Raw genomic sequence first — 16,769 nt, 5'->3', positions numbered from 1 at the left:
AATGCTGCATGATGCCACACACGACTGGCTAATATGAAGATTTAAATTCACTAAAGCTCCACTCTTGGATCTATGGGCTGAATTGGGTCCAGTAGAGAGGGCAACGCACTGGAACCATGCCATCCTGGTCCGAATACAAGTCCTCGCCATTCTTGGTACCACCGGCTGTTACGCACAGTTTTATAAATGAGACCCCAGGTCCTCTCCTTCTTTCAGGCAGGCCTTAAATTTGGGCCATTCATCTACGGAGGCTTCAGATGCCTGAGGAGAGGAGACAGATGAGCAGAGGAGTTTGACTGCTTGCTTGTTTAAATGACTGGCTGATTGGTTGATTGATTTTATGATGAATTCATTTTGATCTCACCTGATCAAATTCACCAGCTCTGGCCGTGTTCACCACATCCGCATCCTCATGGTACTCTGACGAGTCCTGTAAGGAGAGAGAGCTCTGTGGTAACAGTTAAGTATTAAGCCTGATGGAGATGATATAATGCCACTGTGAGAGTGAATGGATGGGTGAAGTTGACAGTCTTTGACAATCAAAAGATGGAGATACAGAAATATAGACTGACCAGCTCGCTCTCATATGCAGCTACCCTTCCCTCCATCTCCAAGCTCCTGAGGAGAAAAGTTGACTGTTGTCACACATACTGGTTTACACTCCTCCAGTCCCATAGCATAACATGAATGTAATATAGGCCTTACTACACTTGGTGCTCTGTAGCTAGCGCTGAGGTCAAAGTAATTGGCAGTGTTGCTTCTGGGAATATTGAGCTTGAAGAGGAGTGAACATGTTACAATAACACCCAAGTTGAACATGATTTGAAAGACTGTTTCAATTTTATTGTTATCTTGTTATCATTTTTAAATTTGAATGAAGTATTTGCCTGCCAGAATTAAAATCCTGTTGATTTAGCATTTTCATCATCATGTAGCAAGATATTACTACGTGAAAAAATATAATAATTAGAGTCTTTCTCCCCACCCCCCCATATTCACATTTAATTGCTCATAATGAGAGGACATTGTTATGCGAAAACAAGCTGTTACATATTAAACAGTATTAAGGATCTTGTTTTATGATGTTACATCTACCACACATTGTTACCACATCGCCAGTTCAACCTTTGTCACATGTGCTGTATTCCCCTTCTTTACCTTTGTTTACTATCAGTCTTTAAATCATCAAGCTGTCTAATGAAGGCAAAAAGCCCCCCCAAAAGATGTATTTTCAGATTCAGTTATTGTACACCAAAATGTCCTCTAAGCTCAGTGTTGTGCGTCTGTGCACAAGAGGCCTTATAAGGCCTTATTATTGTTCCTGTTATAAGGTGTTCAGCATATTAAAACACATCATAACATTAATTCATGTGTGACCATGAACAAAATGTTTACATTAGCTGATGTTTTGGACCTGTCATGGTTTTATGGCACACAACATGGAAACAGGAAGTACATTTTGCCATGTCATGGCTTCGGCCATTGTTTCTTTTTAATTGCTAGATGGTGGATGAACTGCTGACATGTTATTTTTCCGCAGTAGGAAACAAAAAGAAGAAAAAAAAGTTCTTTTCACAAAAGGGAAGTTACAGATTCATGTGAAACGTGGCCATTCTTTTTCAAGGTTTCAAAATTGAGCAGAATAATAACTCACAGAGACTTATCGCCATACTGCCTTTGCCCTGAAACAAGAGTGAAAAAAACACATAAATTCACAGCAGGAATGAGGAGATAGCCACATCAGATTAAAGCTGAACTTTGAAACTCACTGAAAATTGTTCCAAGCCAACAACAAATGGAGACCAGGAGAATCAGTGCTGTGAAACATCCAAAGACAACTGCCACCACCAAGACGGGAAGACGATTCAGCACTGGAGGAGCAGAAAGATGAAGAAGAGATGAAAGCAGCACTCATCTGTCACAAGTATGTTTTACTTCAATCTATCAGTGGATCCACTGTACCTTCTTTATCCAAATACAGCTTGTTACTGCCTATGGCTGTGGTGTTGTCAAAGCTGTCTGACACTTCACAGTGGTATGTTCCAGTGCTGCTCCTCCCTACAGATAGCAGGAGTATTGATTGTTCTGGAGGCTGGTTGACCACGTAAAAGAAGCTTCCTTGGTCATGTAGTAGGGTTTTGTTGAGGAACCACTGGTACTGTGGAAAAGATCCCTTTGCCGCCTTGCAGTAGAACCTCAAGCCGATCACTGCGTAGTTTTCTCCTATGTCGTAGTCGTAATGCATCATCACAGGCCCACCAACAGGGACTGATAGAGACAATATGGAGCGAAAAGAGACATCATGGATAAAGATTAAAAGAGAGTAGTACTACCGTGTTATGTCAGCAGTTACAAACAGTTCACATACCAACTTCTAGGGGAATCCATTGACTGAATTTGATCTGGTCTCCATTGTCTGCTTGGCACTGGAGCCATCCCATGTGCAGGCCCAAGACCAATGAAACCTTAAATGTGGCTTGTGTCTCTTCAACTGTCTTATTGGAAACCAATTCTGTCCTGTTGTACAGTGAAAAGGTGACAGGCGGAGTCCCTTTGGTTGACTGACAGGTGACCATGGCATAATAGTTGTGGGGATCTTGCTTTAACACAGTGAAGGAGATGTCAGGGGTTGACACCACATCTGAGGGAGAAAGTGTGTGTGAATGTAGGGAATTATTATTATTTTTATTTTTCAAAGAAACCATGTGATAGCTATAAAATGTGAACCTGAGAGTTTATTCACAACAGCTGACCTTTGACTGTGATTACAACTTGAGAGCTGTTGGTGTAGTCTGTTTTGTTGAAGTGGTTGGTGGCAACACACTGGTAGGAGCCGCTGTCTTTAGAAGTAGTTCTAAGGGAGACACAAATAATTGTTTCAGTAACTTTGCTTTTACTCATTCAGTTCAAAATGAGCATGCCCAGTGGCCTTCATGACAAACAACTTCTTTCTCAGACAATGTTGGACAGATTGTTTGTTGGGAAATGAGTCATAGAACACAGGGACGTGCTTGATAAAGGCTGCACTTTCCAACATGTTACCTTTTTTCTGTCTGTATTACATTTAGAGCGTCTTTTTAATGCCACTATTTTTTGTTTTTGGTTAAATCACAGAACTGGGATCACAGAACTCTAGCTTACTGTGTATAATTTTATGCAAAGCTAAGCTAATTGTTATGCTGCTTCCATAACATTTAAATTGTAATTACGAGCGTACGAGCAGGAAAAACGGCCCACAGTTCTGATACCTCCCACTTAGTGAGAAGAACAATAGACATATTCACAAACTGCTGGCAAAATAGCTGCAAATGCACCACCACTGGCACTTTATGCAAAATAAAATCTTAACAGAGTGACGTCAGATCATTTTATAGGATATCTACACTGTTGCTTATATACTCTGCTGCTGCTGCTACTAATACTACTGCTCTGTGACTATTACATACAGAGCCCTATCATCCATGCCATACACCCTGCCACCACCCAAAATCACCATTACAACCACCTAGCAACACTCCACCAACCAATTAGCAACCACCTTATACAAATCTAGTTTAATGTCTGCACCACACACATAGTAAAGAATAGTTAACAATTACCAAATATATCCTTCAACAGCTCCCAACACCACAGCAACCACCTACTAATGCAAAAGAAGCTGCCCAAACACAACCTAAATAGGATTCTACTGACCTGTGGATTAAGAGCTGGCCATCTGCAACATAGTGGAGACGAGATGGAGAGACAAGTTGTCCATTTAGCAGCCACTTGTAAGAGACATGATTTCCAGCAGTAAGATCACAGTGTAGCTCCAGTGTCTTCCCCTCAAAGAACTCCACTGGACCTGAACGAACGCTGATCTTCGCACCTTGCACTGGTTCTGCAGGACAGACAGCAAAAGACAAAGATCCTGGTCTTACTCAAACCAAAAATATTTTTATTGGCAAAAATCCTCATGTCAGGGAAGTAAAGAAACCTTGTGATGGCTCTGTGTGGCTCTATGGATGGCAATGTTATCTGTCTGTCTTGTGGTCAACCTTTCCACTCCAATCTGAAGTACCTCAACAACTGTTGGATGGATTACTATGACAATTTGAACAGATATTCATGGCCTCCAGAGAATCAATTTATTTGACTTTGGTGATCCCCTGACTGTCCCTCTAGCGACACCATGAGTTAGGTTTTGAGTAAAATAACTTGAAAACTATTTGATAGTTACAGTAAAATGTACAACATATATTCTAGTCCCTAGAGGATATATCCTAATAATTTTGGGATCCCCTGCTGTTTTAATCTAGAGCCATTTCAAAATGTCACATGTTTAGGTTTATGACCAAACACCTTCCAAAATGCTAATTAGCAGACCCTTTCATGCCAATGTGCTTTACCTAGACCCTGAACATGACAACATTATACCTGCAGCTGCATGTTGGTATTGCCATTATAAGCTTTTTTTTATGCTGTTAGCATTTAGCTCAAAATACCACTTTGCCTAAGTGCAGCCTCACAGAGCTCCTAGCATGACCGTGCCAGAATATTGCAGGTCCCTGTGTTAATTTTCTCTCATATGGAAAAAGTCTCATCTGGATTGAAAACAGTTTTCAAGACAGCAGTGTACAGTAAAAGCACTGTTACAATTATAAATGTAACACAATGCTGAAGCTAAGCCAACATCCCCAAACGTCACATTACACCTTAAAAAAAAATGCACCTTTATAAATGTTTTTCTCATTGTGTTGAGCTTTTACAAACATACATGCCCATAATGTTACTGGTACTGAAAGCCATGTACATATGATATACAAAATATACCTGATGATAAAGCAACTCACCAACAACCTTCAGGTAGTGTGGGTAACTGACAGTGGGCTCTATGTTAGAGTTGTTTTGTCCCTTGGCCACACACTCCAGGTTTCCCTCATGTTTAGGTTTGATAGACATGAGGAAGACTGCAACCTCCCCATTCAAGGAGGTGAATTCACCCAAAAACTTGTCACGGTTATCCTCCCTAGAAAAGGTTGATAATTAGGCGGATTACACATTTTGAGGCAGTGGTTAAATTAAATGTGAAAATGTACTCACTTAAATAACTGAAACAGGATAGTTTCATTCTCTGGGTAAATTTTCAGTTTGCACGAAAACTCTGCAATGCTTTTCACCAAAGCCTCCGAAGGGCCAAACAGTTGTGGACGCCCCAGAATTGACTGACCTGTCAAACAATCAAATTAAATTAAACAAAACTGCAGAAACATTCAACTGAAAGAATCAGGAGCTGACAACAATTTGAATCGACTAAACACACACTTAAGCAACACATCTGACTTACTGCTCTCCTTGCTACAGTAGCACAACACTGTAGAGAGGAAAAAGAAATGCAATATTGTAGTTTACAAGAGTTTTAAATTGTGAAAAACTAAGTGCAGCGCAATTTGTGTTGAGTAGCTTACCCAGTACAACCACGAAAGTGAGGGAAGCAAACATTCTCAAAGAAGAATTATTGTCTTTAATGCAACTGTATACTTCAAATATGACTACACTACTCTATTGCAGGAGTTTTGACAGTTTTGAATGGCGGGTTGAAGCACTTTTAATGTGGAGAACACACACACACACACACACACCCACACACACACACTTAGAAACATGTGCAAATAGCTGATAGTGTTACACTACACCTCCCTGAATTACCCTCCCTCATAACATCATAGGAGGAAGTCATTCACTCAGTGGTGTTATATTATTTTTTTAAAAATATGAATATCAAAAAACATGTCAGAGGCCTTATGATAAGGTGAAGGTGTATTGCAGCATCATTTATTGAATTGGTTTAATTGAAGAAGAAAAAAAACAATTAAAAATTAGAAATTTTATTTTCAAACTCATGACAGGATACAGTACTTCAATTATGATCTTTATTTTTTTTTTTGGAATGTTCCACCAGTTCCACCAACTTGCAACATGGAAGCTCAGGAAAAGGCATAATTGCAATATCGGCAAATATAGCTGCAGATTTTAAATGACATAATAAACAACTTTTAGAAAGACGTGAACAATGAGATGACAGGTGTAAGTTCCTCCTGTGCCATATTGTGGTCTCTACAGTCTAACAGAGAGAGAGATAATGTGGCACACTGTCCATGTGCCACATTATTTCTCATATAATAATTAAAAATTATAATAATTAAAAACATTCACTTCATTTCAGCATACAGAGATGGTCAATAAAGTTGAATTCTCTATTTTTTGTCCATTCTTAAAGAGTGGATGTTGTCTTATGAAGATTCAAGAGTTTCTGCGCCATCTAGAATCCAACAGAATCCCAGTCCGTATCGTCCCGTTCGCCTCCTGACTGGGACATGGGTGCAGACAGAGGAAGTGCATCAGGGGTGGGACTGGAAGGCACAAACATTGGTTGAACAGGTTTATTTAAGAAACAGATCATTAAACTTTGAGGTCCATAAAGATAATGCTTACTTTGTTGTTGTAATGTGGGCATGGCCTGTGAAAGAAATGAGAGGTGGACACAAATGAAAATGTAATACAAATACAGTTACACATTACCAGTCAACTGATTTCTCTCGTACACATACAAAGACACACACACCTTGCTTGTAGTCAAACACCTTGTACATGCAGCCTACACCCACTGCCAACGTTAGAAGAAGGAGGCAGCAGAACACTATGCTAATGACCTCTATGGTGTTCATGAAAACCTCTGTGGAAGAGAAGGTAGAAGGCCAGTTAAGTAATGCATACAGAGGCAGCATGTAAGACATTTAAACATTTAATATGTGCTTTTTACTTAATGGTGTTTCAGTGGAAGGTGTTTCTCGAGGCATTGAGTAAAGGTTCCAGTCTGATCAAGAGTAAAAAGTGGGATGCAGGACAGTAAAGAGTGTAGAGACCCCATAGAAGGAGGACATGCATAAAACAGGCACTTGTAAAATGTTGAGATGAGTTTCAATGAAAAAAGAATGAGAATGATACCACTGTCTGTACCATATGTACTGTAAATGAAAAGACTGGAAACAGCTTGCCTTGTCTAAAGGTAACAAACTCCAGCTTCTAGCACCTCTAAAGCTCACCACATTACATCTTCTTTGTTTACCCAAGGGTGCCAGATTTGATAATGCGAAGATGACCGGGGGCCAATGGTCCTTTTTGACTTTTTTTTAAAGGCAATGTCACCAAGTCAACCCAACTCAGGTTTGAACAAATCTAAAAAAACAAAAACAAATCTTCCTTACTTTTCCATCTGTAGTGGCATAAGGACAGTTCTCTTTGGGTGGTGATGGCCCAGTGCAATGTAACACATCAACCAATGTGTCCCTGAGCAAGACACTTAACCCCTATTTGTTCAAGAGGCGTGTGGCCTCTGACATATGTTGCAATTGTAAGTCGTGTTGTATAAATGCGTCAGTGACTACAATGTAATGTAGTCAGTTCTGCGTAAGGCAAAGTTTGTTAAATATTTAAGCGTACAACATTTGACTCTTGCTCTTGTCTTTTCCAAACCAAGGCTGTGGGCCGTATGAAATCTATCCGGCCAAACACATAGCAGCATAATTCCCCTGTTTCTACACATTGTGTATGTATCGATTAAAGATCCCATGGCATGAAAATTTCCCTTCATGAGGTCTTTTTAACATTATTATGAGTTCCCCCAGCCTGCCTATGGTCCCCCAGTGGCTAGAAATGGTGACAGGTGTAAACAGTGCCCTGGGTATCCTGCTCTGCCTTTGAGAAAATGAAAGCTCAGATGGGCCGATCTGGAATCTTGCTCCTTATGAGGTCATAATGGGCAAGGTTACCTCTCCTTTCTCTGCTTTGCCCGCCCAGAGAATTTGGCCCACCCATGAGAGAGAGACATCATGGCTTTCTAACGAGCAAAGTGGCAGTTGGACAAGGCCACACCAACAGCCTCCACCTTGTCCCCCCTCTCTCCTCCTCAAAAGCTACAGACTCAGAAATGGCACAAACTAAGGAAAGCACCATTCTGCACCAAGGCTGAATGGTGCTAAAGAGACTTCAGACATGGTTTTATGGGGACCACTAAGGTCTATATGAAAGCATCCAAAGAGCACCATGTCATGTGACCTTTTAACAAATGTGTTACTTAGTGAGAGGTGCTGGTAGGCAGATTTTGTGACCTGAGACGGAGCGAGCTGTAGCCATTTGCCCCTGTTTCTAGCCTTTATACTAAGCTAAGCTAATAAGCTGCTGGCGGTAGCTTATTTACTGTACGGTCAATCTAATTGCATTTGTAGACAAGCAAATAAGCACATTTCCCAAAATGTCAAACTATTCTTTCAAGATTACTTTGTTAGACACCTAGTCTTAATCTTTTCACCTGTGACTTGGACCAGCACAGCTGCACTCTCCACCCACGGCCCGGATTCATCGTAGTTGTCCCTGGACCTACAGCGGTAATACCCAGGCTCCTCTAGGCTGAGCTTGGTCAGAACAAGAGTTTGTCTATGGTCCATTAGGGCATAGTGAGACAGGACAGGCTGGATATGGGAGTCCTCATGTGTCTCAGAGGGAAGGACAGACTCGTTCAAGAGCCAGGAAACATAAGGGAATGTTCCTCTGCTGATATGACAGCTCAACCTGGCGGCGGCCATTTTGGAGTCAGCTGTGTAGAGATATTCAACCTCCACTTTTACATCACCTCCGACTGGGACTGGACGAACAGGAGGGAGGAGAATGACAGAAAGACAAGTTTAACAAACAGCAGAAGGAAAGTAGGCAAGGAAAGATAGAGTTCATCCACATGTCGGTGAAGCTCATACCCACTTCCAGAGTCACAGGCTCACTCATCAACTCCTGAACCTCAGTTGTAAGCCGACACTGAGCCATGCCCATGTCCCGCCCAAGTACCATGGCAACAGGGAACCAGGCACTGAGGGACTCAGTAGCTGTGGCAGATCCCACTTCTTTGTCATCTAGTGAAAGAGAGATGTTGACCGGAGGACTCCCTCTTGTTGACCAGCAGGTCACGTTGCCATGATAACTGGCTCCCTCTTTAGAGATGTAGAAAGAGATTCTTGGTTTGGAAACGTATTCTGGTGGAGGAATAAAGAGGGGAGAAGTTCAGATGATAGAGGCCATGTTAGGCTGCAGTGAAAGAAAACAAACTAACACACATCAGTCAGTCATTTTCGTGTTGACACATACTTTTGACCGTCACCTGGACCTCTGAGCTGCTGGAAAACCTCTTGGTGTCCTGCACCCTGGACCAAGCCATGCAATAGTAGTACCCAGCATGCTCTGGAGCCACATTTCTCACCACTAGTTTGTTTGCAGTAAGGAGAAGGAGAGGGGAGGTTATAGATGTTACTTCCTTCCTGTTGAAAAACCAGGTGTAGGAAAGGTGGGAGCCTTTTGTGACGCTGCAGCTCAGTACGATGCGTGACCCCTCATATGCGACGGGGGGAAAGGGTTCAGAAGTCACTTTGGTGTTTGATGGTGGAGCTTGAGGTTAGGGAATATAGGAGGTTGGGGAAGAGAAGGGAAAAGTCAAATTTGGGAAGTTTTGTCTCCAGTAAAATAACAGTGATATTAAAGCCAAAGCTCTAAAAGGATGAATGCTTTCTCTGTCTGTGTCTTTTACTCACTGACTACTCTCAGCTTGATGCTGTCGCTGACTCCCGTGCTTCTTCCTGTCGTCGCCTTGCAGTGGTATGACCCCTCCGACGATGCAGTGACCTTAAGTTTGAATGAGGCAGGTTGGTCCCCCTGGAGATCAGCAACCGTGCCAATCAGGACACCAGCGTCCCACATCAGCTCATATGTGACTGGCAGAGAGGAGTCTGGTGCAATACACCAGAAAACCACCCTCGAGCTGAGGTAGGCCATGTCAGGACCAGTCAGAACTGGGCGAAGAGAGATCGATCCACCTGAAGAAAGACATGATACAGAGAGAGCGTTTGGGTTGAGTCCTGTAATTTACTCTTAGCAAGTGTTTTTTTTCTTTTTTCTTTTTTTCTTAGCATAAATTTCTGTGGGTCATCATGATTAGGTGGCAGGAAGTACATCAAATAAAGTAAAAAGTAAAATGAAATAAAGTAATAAAGGGGGTTCTGAAGACATGCTCTAGAGGGCATTACAAATTTGGCTCCATTGTTCATCAAATTGTTTTATTTTTGTCCTCTGACATGAATCCTTCAATACACAGACAATACTTCATTAGGGCCTTCCAATTCTCTATTGAGGGTGCTTCCTTATTTTTCCAGTTTTGCAATATTAGTTTTATAAAGATAAGAGAGGAAAAAGTATCTGCCAGCTAGTTGGATATCTTATATATCTTATATGATCCTAACCTATATCCTGAAAAATACACATTTTTGGAGAGAATATGATTTTTTTGTTAGTAGATAACCAAATCTCTTTGCTCTCCCAAGTCATCTTATACTCTTAAGTGTTAAGGGGAGGATGAGCAGATACTGTCAACAGATTATGTATTATTTTTTAATGAGATAGATGAAAGAAGAGTATCTGAAAAAGTTCTTAACCAATGAAAGATCTATCAGCCAGCTGAGATCCGTAACTTAAACACACTTAAACAAACTTACTTATCTTGATGAACAAACTTGCCAGGGCTGAAATAAAAAAAATCAACATCCCATAAGAATATTAATCAACTAAATTATTTATTTATGTTGTCATTTTAAACTAATTTGGACTACTCACCCAAAATTGGCAGCAAATTAAGAGTGTGATTCTTCATAACAGTGCTCCGCAAACTCGGTCTGGTGTATGTGTGTGTGTGTGTGTGTACGCACATGCAGAACTATATGTTTGTGTAAAAGCTAGGGGTGTTGCACATGTGGTGCAAGTAGATAACATATTAGGCTGCATTTTTGGTTCAATGTTATGGAACACAAAAAGCTTAAAAAATGTAAACCACAAAGATTTATTGAGCAAGATATTTTAAAAACACTCACAGTTTATTAAATGCAGGTCAAGATTTTTAAAAAGAAATTTACAAAGACCCAATAATTTCCCACAAGCAAGCATTTGGTGCAACGCTGGCAATATGACATGGCATCTGAATGTTAAAATAAGACCTTTGCAGAAAGAGGCCACAACTGCATTTCTTATCTTTGCATATCATGTTACTGGAATCGTGTTCATCAGTCCTTGGACTTTTTATTTTCAGCCACCTCCTCCCAGCTGTTGTCGGCCATAACAAGGCTTTATTTTAAAGTGGAAGTCTCTGAATGGACAGGCCGGACAGTTGGGTCCTTTAATCAGTTGGTAGCCAGTGAGGGGGAGTCCTTAGAATGGTTGAGGGGGGTCGTCCTCTTTGATGGCTGCAGAACGGGCTCTGTGGGGGGTTCTCTGACGTCTGAGCATTGTGGCATGCTGCTTTACCAGGAAACGCTTATCTGAGCTGCTCTGTGATGGAAAATTTACAGAATAAACAAAAAACAAATTTACAGACACACACATGCACACAGTTAGACAAGAAAAGCATAACACGCCAATAGACCAGGGAAGGACTCTCTTGCAACAACCAAATCAACTGTGTGTATTTGAATATTTCATATCTTTTTTCTGTGGCTAATTTGTTAGTATGTAAGTGTTTAATGACATGTGACTTACCATAACCAACATGTCTTTTAGTCTCTCGATGGCCTTCTGATTGGCTCGTCCCCGTGACACATATGAGGTTAAGATTATACTGAGGAAACAGAATCAACAGCAGCAGATCAGATGAAAGTATTGCATGTCTATTTTTAAAACAGCTTCTCTCTATTGATGATTATTACTTTTACACAACATGTATGCAGCTCATGCTGCTTCTAGTTCTTACTACTACTACTTACTACTACTACTTGGTTGAAACAGTCTTCTGTTTTCTTTCAAACTGGAAAAAACTCTTCACACTGAAAATACAGAGCCAGTGTTTGCCTACACCTGTTGCATACTTACATCTCAGCTAGTATGAGCGGCAAGGCGAAGGCCTCAGAGGCCAAGTAGCGGAGAGTGGTCTGTGCTGGGCTTGGGAGACTGTCCACACACACTCCTGTAACATTAAACACAGTTTCTCCATTTCCTAATGGACCACAGGACGACCTGGAAGGGAAATCAGGAGGAACAAATTTCAGAAATGGGCACCAGAGAAAAGTGATAAAAAGGCAAATGTATTAACAATTAAACAACTAAAGAAACAAAAAGGATGGATTGAAACTGAAAACTGCTACATATGTACAGTATGCTAGTAGGTCAGCAAATACGTCAAAAACACAGTAAAATTACATGTTTTGGTCATGTGTGACCTTTTTTCCTGGTAGAGGTTGAATCCCACTGTAGTTGCAGCCATGATGAGACCGAGCAGCAACATAAAGTGAAATAAAACAGAGGAGCTGGAGCCTCGAAACATCCTCTGCTCTGCCACACAGCACCGCAGGACCATGAACTGAAGACATTATGAGAGAGAGAGAAAGAGAGAGAGATTGACATTGCTGGAAAATGTTAAAGGTCTCATGGCATGAACATTTCACTTTATGAGGTTTTTTGACGTTAATATGTGTTCCCCCAGCCTGCCTATGGTCCCCCAGTGGCTAGAAATGGTGACAGGTGTAAACCGAGCCCTGGGTAACCTGCTCTGCCTTTGAGAAAATGAAAGCTCAGATGGGCCAATCTGGAATCTTGCCACTTATTAGGTCGTAAGGGGCAAGGTTCCCTCCCCTTTCTCTGCTTTGCCCACCCAGAGAACTTGGCCCACCCATTAGAGAAAGACATCATGGCTTTGAAACGAGCAAAGTGGCAGTTGGTCAAGGCCCCACCTGCAGCCTCCCCCTTGGCGCCCCCTCTCTCCTCTTCAAAAGCTACAGACTAAGACTACATGTCTCAGACAACCTTTTGGATGTAGAAGGTGCCCATCAGTATGACAGTTCCTATCAGAGGCAGTAGAGGGCAGTAGTAGACTCCCACCCAGAATACAGTCTGACTGTACACCAGATCTAACACGTTGAAAGGGATCAGGAAGTGTTGTTTCCCCAACAACCGGGACAGCAATGATAAGGTGTACTTCTCCTGCAGCAGCCTGTCAGACAGAGGAAAGATCATTTTGCACAGAAGGCTCTTGAACCTTGATTGTGTAGTATAATCTGTTAATAGATTAGCCAAATAGACATAAAGAGACTGTTGAGCTCAAACAACAAACCCACTTCCTGGGGTAGTTCAAAAGAAAGACGTTGCAGAAATTGGCGAGGAAGTTGAAGATACACAACTTGTACATCTCTCTACCAAACATGTTCTCCCTGCATGGAAAATGATCCTATAAAGAAACACGCAAATGAAAAGGGGGTTAAGATCCCACCTGAAAACATCTACCTGACATCACATATCACTCTGTAGAGTTAAAACATAAATCTTAAAACATAAATCTCACTCTTAACTCACTTGCTGAGGTTCTGTTAAGGTGAAAATTAAGTAGATTCCCAGTGTGGTTAACTTCAAGAAGATGCTCCTGAAGAAAAGACAGGATGAACCAAAGCAGGTCTGTTTGTGTGTGTGTGTGTGTGTGTGTGTGTGGTTGTGTACACTAGGTTATCCTGGGTTTATCTCTCTGTGCATTTTACCTCACAAGGGTGGCATTGACCTGCATTGTGAAAGAGTAGTCTTCAAACGATGAGATCTTGCGGAAAATGTGAGGGAGGAGCAGGTTGACAAAGGTGATGGTGATGGGAGGGAGGTACTCCAGGACCAAACTGACCAACCAGTGCTGCCCACTCTAAGAAACACAGTCAGGGGTGTCAGATGTGAAAATCCAGGACATGCTGTAACAAAACCAAATATTCAGTTTTGTCTAGATGGTAAACTGATTTACTCTAGCAAGCGACGACCTATCCTAACCATAACCATTCAAGGTAAATGCCAAACCTAAATCTAACCTTAAAGGGGAACTACACCTGTTTTCAAAATTCATACTTGTTACTCTTATGGTCTAAGACAGTCTAAAAATATTAGTAAACATGAACTTTCTTCCAAATTCAAAAACTAGAATGCTAAAACTCAAATGTGTGATGTCGTCAAGCACAAAGTGTGGAACTGCTCCATAGACAATGAATAGGGAAAGACAGATGACACTGAGAGCACCCAGGGGAATGGTCGGAGGATATAGGAAGATTTTCTGTTTCAGGACTGAGAACACGGCAATAGAATAAAGCTCATTTGGGAATAAAACAAAACAAAAATATTAAATCAGTATCCCATTCTTTGTCTATGGAGCAGCGCCAAACTTTATACCTGATTACATCACAAGTTTAAGACTTACTTCTCTGGTTTCTGGCTTTGAGAAAGAGTAGCTCATGTTCACAAATATTAATTGAGCCTTTGTTGGCCCTGAAAATAACGTACTGGAATTCTCAAGTGTTTTTTCACTTTAACCGTTCAAGGTCAATGTCTAACCTCAACCATCTTGCGAGATATTCAGCATCAAAGTCTCACCTTGTAACTTGATGTTGTTGTTGATGTTGAGAAGTGGATTAGGTAGAAGGCACCACCCAGCAGAGACAGAACGAGCAGGTTGAGGGCGGACCTGAGCAGGAAGAGACGCACCCTCTGTCCAAGTGTCCTCTGAGCCTGGCGCAAGGAGAAACTCTGCTCCTCCAGGAACAGCTGATCACAAACAAAAAGAATTACAAGAAAACCTCTGGATAGTCTATATATCAGAGATTTACCTCAATCCCAACATTAGAACTGCAGTACACACACACACACAAACACACACACACACACACACACACACACACACACACACACACACACACACACACACACACACACACACAAAGAAGTCACACAGTCTAGCTAGATTATATATATATATATTGTACACACAGCTCATTAAGACAGTTATTTTAATGTGAAAGAAAATAAAAAAAATCAGAAAAAAAGTCATCAGAAAAAAGTAAAAAAAAATTAAAAAGAAGTAGGACATGCGATGGGGTCAGGAAGGAGTGTAAACTTTTCTCTTAAGGCAGGAGCACAGAGAAAATGATTACTGAGACAAACACTATATTGATTTCTCTTTAGGTTGAGTTTTGCATATTTATATTTCACTGGTTCTACAAAGAGGTTAGATACACAAGCACATTTTCAACCACTGATATCTAAAATTGAAACCAGGCATCACTAAATTTCCTCGTCTGCCTCAAGCAATGTTGGCTCTTGTGGCCTTTTTTCAGAAATGAGGTACTTTTCATTGACATGTACCACCTTGTGTGTGCATAGTCATGCATACAGTAAATGGACTGTTTCTTCATGAATGTGAGTGTATGTGTGTCCAATATGCAAAATCCCTGAGCGGAGTCAGGATATCTCACCTCCACTGAACACCTACAGCATGGGAGATTTTGGATTGACCTGTTAGACCAGACATTATATGGGAAACAACCAAAGTGGGCAGTACGTTTGAAAGAATCACTGTCTACTCTCAAAATAGACCAGCATTTGCTCAGTGACCGTGGTAAATTAGACGAGTGCTATCATGCATGCCGGTTATATGTGTTTATCCAAACCTTGAGATCGTTTCTGATGAAGCTGTGTTTGAGAGTAGCTGCAGCAGGGTCCTGGATGATGAAGTCCCAACCACAAAAGATCTTGTAGCTCACGTTCATACTGTAACGCTTCCCGAGCATCCAGGTGTGCTTGTAGCCAACCGTTGTTCTATCAGAGAAGTTTACAGATTTGAATACAGATTCTTTCTTTAAGATGTAAGGCAAATTGGCTATTAAAACTTTTGGCTCATTTGCAATTGCAATTATATCCTAACTGACCGACGGACCACTAGGATGAGACTGAGGAAGAAGACGATGAGAATTCCAGCGAAGTACAGCAGAGGTGTATTCAAGCATTTAAAATTCAGGGAGCCACGAGTATAGAAACCAAAAAAGGCCGGAGACCGATCGAGGTAGCCCTGTAGACAGGAGAAGTTAGGTTATATGAAACACATATAGAAAAACATACACAAAGACACACACACACACACACACACACACACACACACAAGCAAACACGCAAACAAATCCTTACCGTTCCCCGGAAGAAATCCAAAAAGGAGTCATTGCCTCCAAACTTCAAAGGTTCTGTAAAACCACAGAGAACGACACAACAGTGTTTATGCAGTAGTCTACATTGAGTTGTGGTTATTTACTGTAATCTGTAACTAAAGATGACTCACCACTGCTGTTGCTCCTGCCATAAAATGTTGTAGGCCCCAGGATGAAACCCCAGATAATAGCACAGTGAAGTATGTTCACGTAAACCAGATATCTAAGGAAAACAAAGTAAGCCTTCACGCCAACTCCAAACCTGCCTGGAACAGATTAGTGAGGGTTAGAATTGTAATTGTGCAACAACATGTGTTTGGCTGGAATCGTCATTATCATCATCATTGTCATCATCACCATGGTAAAACGGGGCAAAAGAAGTCCTCATAATGTATTTCAGGAATTTCTAACCTGCGATGACGTGGAGCGTGCCCTGCCATGGCAACAGGCCTGATAGAGTTCCTCCCATCTGCTCCCAACTCCTCTTCCAGTTAATGCTCTGGCTCCGCCTCCAGGACTCCCAAAAACCAATATTGCTGACTTGCATCTTCCTCCTGTCCCTAATTAGCAGTGTTAATATATTTCATGAATGCCTTTTTAGCTTAACATGTTAACATAAACCCTGACCCTAAGCATGAAAATCATTAACCATCATCATCAAATCATTTTAACCACAGGATGCGATCTAGTGTACTAAAGTAGGTG

At 41.3% G+C, this 16,769-nt stretch overlaps 2 protein-coding genes across 3 annotated transcripts in view; both read right to left on the bottom strand.

Annotated features, from left to right (window-relative positions):
* Window positions 1–8: 8 nt before the first annotated feature.
* On the bottom strand, window positions 9–10,850 carry LOC116701864 (hemicentin-1). Its single transcript, XM_032535894.1, has 23 exons — window positions 10,693–10,850; window positions 10,575–10,601; window positions 9,618–9,899; window positions 9,178–9,474; window positions 8,793–9,065; window positions 8,351–8,683; window positions 6,803–6,856; window positions 6,605–6,715; window positions 6,475–6,499; window positions 6,314–6,392; window positions 5,448–5,541; window positions 5,327–5,353; window positions 5,083–5,209; window positions 4,833–5,008; window positions 3,694–3,880; window positions 2,754–2,854; window positions 2,369–2,641; window positions 1,963–2,268; window positions 1,770–1,871; window positions 1,655–1,682; window positions 573–618; window positions 365–430; window positions 9–261 (listed from the first exon to the last, which is right to left on the bottom strand). The coding sequence occupies exons 1-23, from the start codon at window positions 10,784–10,786 to the stop codon at window positions 181–183; spliced, it is 3,189 nt and encodes a 1,062-aa protein (XP_032391785.1). The 5' UTR covers window positions 10,787–10,850; the 3' UTR covers window positions 9–180.
* Window positions 10,851–11,206: 356 nt separating this feature from the next.
* tmc8 (transmembrane channel-like 8) overlaps window positions 11,207–16,769 on the bottom strand; it is a gene marked incomplete at its 5' end in the record, with an annotated part of 7,087 nt that continues 1,524 nt past the window's right edge. The window contains 14 exon segments of one of the 2 annotated variants that reach the window (XR_004335813.1): window positions 11,207–11,400; window positions 11,608–11,686; window positions 11,938–12,081; window positions 12,265–12,424; window positions 12,868–13,054; window positions 13,179–13,288; window positions 13,414–13,480; window positions 13,593–13,744; window positions 14,461–14,631; window positions 15,534–15,681; window positions 15,792–15,931; window positions 16,048–16,100; window positions 16,196–16,330; window positions 16,476–16,624. Coding sequence is in view for 1 of the 2 variants with exons in the window: in XM_032540719.1 (XP_032396610.1) it covers window positions 11,281–11,400; window positions 11,608–11,686; window positions 11,938–12,081; window positions 12,285–12,424; window positions 12,868–13,054; window positions 13,179–13,288; window positions 13,414–13,480; window positions 13,593–13,744; window positions 14,461–14,631; window positions 15,534–15,681; window positions 15,792–15,931; window positions 16,048–16,100; window positions 16,196–16,330; window positions 16,476–16,624 (1,795 nt within the window). 2 annotated transcript variants of the gene reach the window in all.

Source organism: Etheostoma spectabile, chromosome 2 (assembly GCF_008692095.1).
Source record: "Etheostoma spectabile isolate EspeVRDwgs_2016 chromosome 2, UIUC_Espe_1.0, whole genome shotgun sequence".
Lineage (NCBI taxonomy): Eukaryota > Metazoa > Chordata > Actinopteri > Perciformes > Percidae > Etheostoma > Etheostoma spectabile.
The sequence above is the reverse complement of the archived record's forward strand: the minus strand, read 5'-3'. Positions and strand labels throughout refer to the sequence as shown.

What these genes read in the sequence shown, in the direction of transcription:
- LOC116701864 (XM_032535894.1), bottom strand. Translation starts at nt 10,786, where the DNA reads ATGTGCGTACACACACACACACACACATACACCAGACCGAGTTTGCGG. An exon ending in TGTGCTGGTCCAAGTCACAG is followed by an intron (nt 6,857 to 8,350) that starts GTGAAAAGATTA and finishes ACTCTTGATCAG; the next exon opens with ACTGGAACCTTTACTCAATG. An exon ending in GGCCAGCTCTTAATCCACAG is followed by an intron (nt 2,855 to 3,693) that starts GTCAGTAGAATC and finishes TGTCTCCCTTAG; the next exon opens with AACTACTTCTAAAGACAGCG.